The sequence below is a fragment of the Halyomorpha halys genome, unplaced genomic scaffold (genome assembly GCF_000696795.3).
Source record: "Halyomorpha halys isolate HHAL.00 unplaced genomic scaffold, Hhal_1.1 Scaffold361.1, whole genome shotgun sequence".
NCBI lineage: Eukaryota > Metazoa > Arthropoda > Insecta > Hemiptera > Pentatomidae > Halyomorpha > Halyomorpha halys.
Genome location: NW_027108072.1, coordinates 126959 through 134582, shown reverse-complemented (window position 1 = coordinate 134582; position 7624 = coordinate 126959). Strand labels below are relative to the sequence as shown.

General features: G+C 32.4%; 1 protein-coding gene across 1 annotated transcript in view; it reads right to left on the bottom strand.

Moving 5' to 3' along the window:
* Positions 1-3722, bottom strand: part of Hydr2 (abhydrolase domain-containing protein 2) — an 18940-nt gene extending 15218 nt beyond the window's left edge. The window contains exons 1-4 of the mRNA XM_014422167.3: positions 3585-3722; positions 3268-3509; positions 3007-3176; positions 2444-2611 (exon numbers count right to left, since the gene is read on the bottom strand). Of these exons, the coding sequence (XP_014277653.1) occupies positions 2444-2611; positions 3007-3176; positions 3268-3431 (502 nt within the window). The 5' untranslated portion in view covers positions 3432-3509; positions 3585-3722. The remainder of the gene's footprint in view (positions 1-2443; positions 2612-3006; positions 3177-3267; positions 3510-3584) is intronic.
* Positions 3723-7624: the final 3902 nt, after the last annotated feature.

The following is a 7624-nucleotide window of genomic DNA, read 5'->3' as shown; positions in this document are numbered from 1 at the left end:
CAACCCAAAGATAATGCTCTTATCAATCTGACCCTTTATGATACCATTCTAGTCAACAGAGAGATAATGCCTTTTTAAATCTGGCCCTTTATGATACCATTCTAGTCAACATAGTGATAATGCCTTTTTAAATCTGGCCCTTTATGATTCCTTCTAATCAACACACACATAATGCCTTTTTAAATCTGGCTCTTTATGATTCCTTCCAGTCAACCCAAAGATAATGCTCTTATCAATCCAGCCCTTTACATACCATTCAGGTCAACATTGAGATAATGGCTTTTTAAATCCGGCCCTTTATGATGCCTTTCAATCAACACACGATAATGCCTTTTTTAATCTGGCCCTTTATGATACCTTCCAGTCAACACACAGATAAGCTTTTTTCAATTTGGCCCTATTACTTCCATGATGCTTTGAGAGCTCAATAATTAATAAATATTCATCAGATAGAAAAATAATACATTCTTTTAAAAACAAAATAAAAAACTGTTCTACCACCTGTGACTTTTACATGGAATACATAGTAAGGGAAAGTATTGTGTATAAGGAAAATTTATCATTCGAGTTTTCAACAGATATACTCATTTTGAGGTCCTCTAAGTCTTAATAACAAAGTCTCTCAGAATGGTCTGAGTGTGAACAGCCTACCTCAAAAACTACTTCTTAAACAAAAAGTTGTACAAAAACTGAAATTACATATTTAAGGTGGGCATATAGAGCCGTCGAGTGGATCCCCTGGACTAGAAAAGACAAAGGGGACGACAACATAAGTGCAGGGCCGACAAAATAACAAAACAGTGTGGCGGTTCATTATGGATGAGGCACACTCCAGGTAGGGAATTGTGGAAAACTAAATGCCAACAACTCCGGTTTTAAGGTTTGGCTAGTCTCTGCTTAAAAGACTCTAATTTCCCACAAAGGTAGGTCTATGTGTGAATATGTTTAATGTATATATTCATTCTTTTGTTCTTTAATTTTTTCCTAAAAGTAATTCATTTTGTATTCACATATCAATAAAGACTTATTATTATATACCTGGGATGTAACAGTGAAAATTTTGCTTAAATTTACCGACTGGAAGTGCCACTTTATAGAATCAATTTTTCCCAAATAATTCTAACGATTTTGATTAAACTCGGTATATCAATGAGCAATCAAGTGATCAGTAATATCAGATGGGTGTTACCCTCGTTGAAATAGACTACCTGAGCTCAAAAGCCTAATTTAAAAAAAAAACATCTTCCTCTAAAGAACCTTTAATTTTGTTTATTTGAAATAATTGACCATTTTGGATTGTTAACACATGCATAAATATGAACTATGAAAGAATTTTATAGCTAACTAAAAGAGAAAATGGAAAAATAAGCAGTTTAGAGGCTAGAAAATCGAAGACAGCCGAGAGTGTCCTATTTCTCCCGATCGCAATTATTCATGGCTTTGTTAAACTGTAGAATTCTTGGCAGGAACAAAGTTGATATTTGTTATTCTCACCTTGAGAAACTCCGAAATACAAATTTTGTATAGCAACAGAAAAATAAAAAAATATTATGGTAAATGTTTAAATGAGTTTTGTGTGATGTGCACATCACCCAAGATTTGTATTTAATTGAAACTGTCGGTATCCACTATTGGGTCATTTACCTTAATATGCTCATATTAAAGTAAAAGAAAACTAATTTTGAATAAACAAAAGTTTAGATCCATAAAAACTTTTTATTTTAAGCTATTGCACGCAACGTGTTAAACTATGGAATTATGTTGGAAAGATAATTTGAAACCATTTTCCAACTAACCCAGAGACTACTTATTTGCTCAAAGAATTTAAATATCTAAAGAAAGTGTTATAAGAGTAACTGAAACGAGGATAAAGAACAGGAGGTCAGCTGCAGGATTAAATGTTAATGTGAATCATCAAAGGAAATCAAGTTTTCGTGAGAAAAGATAATGTGGATTATACCATTATCAGATAAGACATTATACACAAGGAGCCTTCGAGTGTGCTATATGTCATCCTGTTCTGATAAAAATTAATTTTTATAAATCATAATTATTTAATTAAATACTAATTGTACTAACTTCCAATACTTTTAAATAATTGGATAAACATATGATTGACTATTTCAACAAAAAAAGCTGTTATTCCTAACTAAAATCTTAATAGAACTTTCTCTGAAGTTTATAATATCTCAAAGCTCCAATTTTGAAGTACACACCTATGTGCATGGCATGGCTCATATCCCTAAATTATTGTACAGAATCACACTTCTTAGAAACTTTCTTTGGAAAATTTTTGAGGAGTAACTTTATGACACGTGACAAAAAGTATTTTTTGAAAATCTTCATAGCTGTACCTTTCCCCTTTTCACACGTATCCTTTTATTCAAAAATATATTTATTCAATTGAAGTAGTATGGTCAGCTGGTGGTGCTTTGAGACTTACCATATGTAAATATCCTCGATGAAGAGAGAGGAACAGAAGATAAAGCTCCAATATGATTTAAAACAGCACATCTAAAACCATGACACTGGGAATAATGTACAAAAGTGCGCACGTAAACACTTTCTGATGAATTACATATCCCTGGAACTATCACCAACGTGATATCCTCTGAAATAGATAATTATAAATGAACATAATACAAAAGATATCAAAACAAAATTATAAATGATTAAAACTTCTCTTTAAATACAATGAATATATATATATATATATAACAGATCCTATTATTATGAAGAAGAAATTAAAGCTAACTGAAATCATATATACTTGGTTATATACATTGTATACTTTAATCAAAGAGTAACAACTCAAAAATTGAGAAGTTTTAGATAATAAATAGATATTCAAGATGTTGATTAACAAATTTCACAGTTGATAAAGCTTATTAAGCAGTTATGGATTAAAATATTATCTTGACATCAATTGAACCAAAAATTATGAAAAGCAATAAAAACTAGACGTAATCTTTTCATGAATTTAAGCCATACAAAAATCCAAATCACCTGAGGCTTTGTAAACAGGTTGGTAGACATCATAAGTCAATGTACTTCCATCCTTAAGTTTCAGTTCAATACGTTCGCCAATCGGCCAGGGGCAACGTACTCGACCAATAATACTGTGAACTATCGTTTGAATATGACCATTATAACCCCAAAGTCTAGTTGGAATGTACCTTAAAATGTATACAAATAGCATTTCAATGTAGAATTCAGAAATATGACGATAAAAAAAACAAATAGGAAAATCTCCTGTAATAAACTTACGGTTGAACAAGCAGAGGACACGCCTTTAATAAATTTGCAACAAAGTTCTTATCCTTTGAGAAAATTTTAGGAACTTGAGGCTGTGATGTTAAATTGAGCAGCTTGAAGATGAGGCAAAGAAGAACAGCAATAGCTGCTAGAACTGTAGGTTCAGGTATATTCATTTCAAATGTTTACAAACCTCTTTAAATGCGAAAAACTACCTTATTTCATAAAATCTCATCAGTCTCTTTCATTAATTCCTAAGAAAAAAGATAACTAAATTTGTATTCACAACTAAAAAATAAAAAAAAATAAATATAAATAGTTTTGCGAACCCTTAATCAGCAACCTGGAATCAATACATCACTAGGATACATGAAATAAAGGCAAATAGTCGCGACTCAATCGATTGACTCATGACAACTATTTCCTATTCCACTTCGAAGGGTAATCCAGACTCTGAGATAAGAATAAAAACCGAACCACTTATACCAACACAACATGTATTTAACAGAAAATGATTGGCACTGATAAGATAAATATCAATTATATAATTCCATTCATTTCTCTCTTACTTATAGATAAATATTAATTCGCTTGTATAAAATGTTACAAGAAATTTGTTTAAATTAATAATTTTTTTTGCCATGGAGCGCAGGCCGGCGCCTGCTTAATATCAGATAAGCACTTAGAGCCCATTTTCAGCATGTACTAATACCTCGACAATATTGTTGCAAATTCGTCCAAAATTATTATGATTTTAGGCCTTTCACTATTCTTAATTAAGAATAATACCGTTTAACAACTATTTAGTTTATTATTTTTATTTTCTTGAAGTTTTTCTTTTACGATTTTAGTTAAAGAAAAACTTCAAGAAAATAACATTAATTTTCTAAATTAATGTTATTTTCTTGAAGTTTTTCTAAAATACAAGGTGATCTGAGGTTAAAGTTTTTTAAGCTATACATATATTCTGAAACGTAAGCAACTCTCTCGTGCACTTCAATTTTAGCCACTGGTAAATCTATCCAGAATCGCTATGTTGAGCCTTCTGGGTCTCTCGCCAGGGGTTGCCATCTCCACCAAGGACGAAGGCGCATGCCCTTCTCCTCCCCCCTTCCCAAGAAATTTTATTCATTAAAACTGGATCCATATATCTTGTACATTCTTTATGTGGAAAAGTTATAAGTACGTTATTTTTTTTCCTTGCTCTTCGGTTTGAAACCTCACTAAAATATGGTTCCCTTCAAAATTTCATTAACTCGTAAAATTGTGCTTTCTTAAAAAAATTTGCCTTCTGGGCTCACCTCTCGTCTATCGCTCTCAATAGTTTGTTCATGGGGTGTACAGACTCTTTTGATGAATGAGATCGGTATTTTTTCTAACGGTGTTTGTTCAACGACCCCTCATACCTCATGGGTAGCTAGAAGACCTGGATTTTTAATTTAAAAGACTTAGGCCAATTCTGTCCGCGAACCGATGTTCATCATTGTGGACATATGACAAATCTTGCTGGGCAAAATTATTTTATTGTTGTTTTCCATCTTTTTGAGGTTGCTAATTTGAAAAAAAAAATCTAGACCTAGTAGTTTTTGAGATACAGTAGTAACTATGCAAATATGGAGTTAGGAATTGAAAATTAACTTTTTCGCATGAGGAAGCAAGAGTAGCGAATGAAATTCGATAAAATTTATACCATATCATGCTTACATTAATCCCCAATTTCTCTTCAACATTAAGCCATTATCAGATGAGTCAATTTCATAATATTGGTGTTTTAATGAATATACGTTTGCGCGTGCCTAAGTGAATGCAGTGGATTGAATTAGCATTTTCAAGAAATTATTACTGGACCCGTTTTACACCAATTCTAAACTTTCCTCACATTTTTGACCATATCAGATAAGCGGTTTCAAAGTATAGAGGTTTCAAGGAAAATACATTCAAAATCGGACCAACGGTTTTCGAAATATAGGCTTGCTAAGAGAAATAGGTTTGCGCATGCGTAGGCGATAGTTGATATAACTTGATGGAATAGATATAAAACCATCTCCATATTATTGATTATGTCCGACCATTGATTAAATTATAATCGATTGAAATACACGTAAACAATTTTGATATCTACTACTCCTTAATTTTCAGTCAACCATGTCCGTCGCCATACTACAAGAACCCCGGAGGACAAAAAAGTCAATTATTTCACCCCAATTTTTTAATTACTTTAATAAAAACAATTTCTAATTACTATTAAAAATTTATGAGTCTGCCAAATATACGTAAGGGGAATAAAAATGGTTGCTGCTTCAAACCTTAACATTTTTTTTTCATTCGGAGCTCTTTATTTTTAAAAAAACCTCCAATAAATGAAAACCTAAGATAACAACATTTAACGTATAGTAAATTTGCTAAAATATGAATCCTAATAGAGCTAGTTACGTTTAATAGTTCCCGAGATATAGCTTTTTAAAAAGCAATATTTCTTTAAAAATGCACTGAAAAATCCGTAGTTATTAAATATTTAGCTCAAAATCCATTCAACGTACAAATGTTTATTAGTACTCAAATTAAAGCTAGTTCAATGTACTATAAAGTGGATTATGACGCTTATCTTCGCAGAAGTAGTAGTTTTCATGATATTCGACGAAATAAATTCACAAAATGTTCATTTCTAGTTTTGATTTATGTAAAACCTATCTTAGAAACCATAAGACGTACAGATGTCTGCCACCACTCAAATTAAACCTAGTTTAATGTGCTATATAGTAGTTTATCACACTTATATTTCCAGGAGTAGTAGTTTTGATGATATTTGTTAAAATATATTGATATACAGTTGTTAGGACAAAAATTCACGTGCAAAATTCATATTCATAAGTGAATAGCATAAAAATTACTATCCTTAATAAGAAACGTGTCATGAATTACTTTATAGTACATTTAACCAGCTTTAAAAATAATATATATACAACATAATGAAATGAAAGAAAAGGATGTATATAATATATGATACAATGGGCAAGAAAGAAAATAGGATATATGCTACAATTGATAAAAGCTACACGGTAATTTAAAAGAGTAATAATTAATAGGTTTAAAAACAATAAAGATGTCGAAGCTGAAATGGAGGTACATGAAGTAATTACTCTAATAATAGTGTTAGTTGGACTTGCTCCCAAGGAACTGATGCAAGTGGTGGTATAAGCCAACGGGCGATAGCCAAGGCCTCGGCGAAATGTCATAGACTTTTTTTTTTTAATTATAATAAATTCAATGAAGAGTATTTCATTGAAGCCGTGGCTTGCAATAAAAATCCTTATTATTATGACCGATTCAGTCAGCATTCCCATTTGTCATCGCGTAAGGTGATGACATTTTTTATTTTAATCTTGAGCATTGGCAAATTAAATTTTGTAACTTTTTTAAGTTCATTAACTCATCCGTTTTCTGATAGGTAAGTTAGGTTAAAGTTCAAAATTGCGTCAAAACCGATTTTTCAGCTACAATATTAGGGGTATTTATGATCTTTAGTTTAACATGTTAAAGCGTGTTAAATGAAAACAACTCAGGTTAAATGTAGAAATAATTCCTTCTTTTACCGTGTTAAAACGATATAACATGATTGAGAATCTGTTACTAGGCCTGTTAAATGGAGAAAGACGTCACGCAACAGACTAGATGAGCTCTTCACCAATTTTTTTGTTGTCGCGTGAGGTTACTTGCTCGTAGTTTGTGTTTTGATTGTTTTAGTATTGTTATAGATGTTTTTAAAACTAATAAAGCAATGGATGACAATAATGTAATGAGTGTTGATAAGTAGCTCATCTTGATTATCTTCCTCACCAGTTAGAAGATCATCAAGGCACTCAGTGTCAAAACTTTCACACAACTTCCACTTTAGGCATGTTCTAATAAATTACTTTAATCAAAACTTAGAAGTAAACAATAACAAGAATTTTTGGAAAGAAAGGTTATGAAACGAGTTGCACAGAAAATCCGCTAGGAGCTCTTATATATTTAACATGACTTTAAATAGGGCTGCTCACAAGCTTATACTTATAAAGTGCCCACCAGGCAACCAAGCAGGCCAGTCAGTAAGGACCTCACCTACACCACCGCTATACGAGGACCACCGGGACACCCCTCAACTCCACAACATCAACCACCTACGACTCCACAGCCGACAACAGCTCCGACCCTGGAAACTTCGACCATCACAGTCCTCATGGAGAAAATGTGCTCCAGGATGGATCAAATGATGACGATGGTGATGACCCTCCTCAACACTATGACGAAGATGTTGGAACAGCGTCATGGTTGAGCACACCGTCCTCAACTATAATATCAGAGGCCTTCAATCGAAGATGGCCGAAAT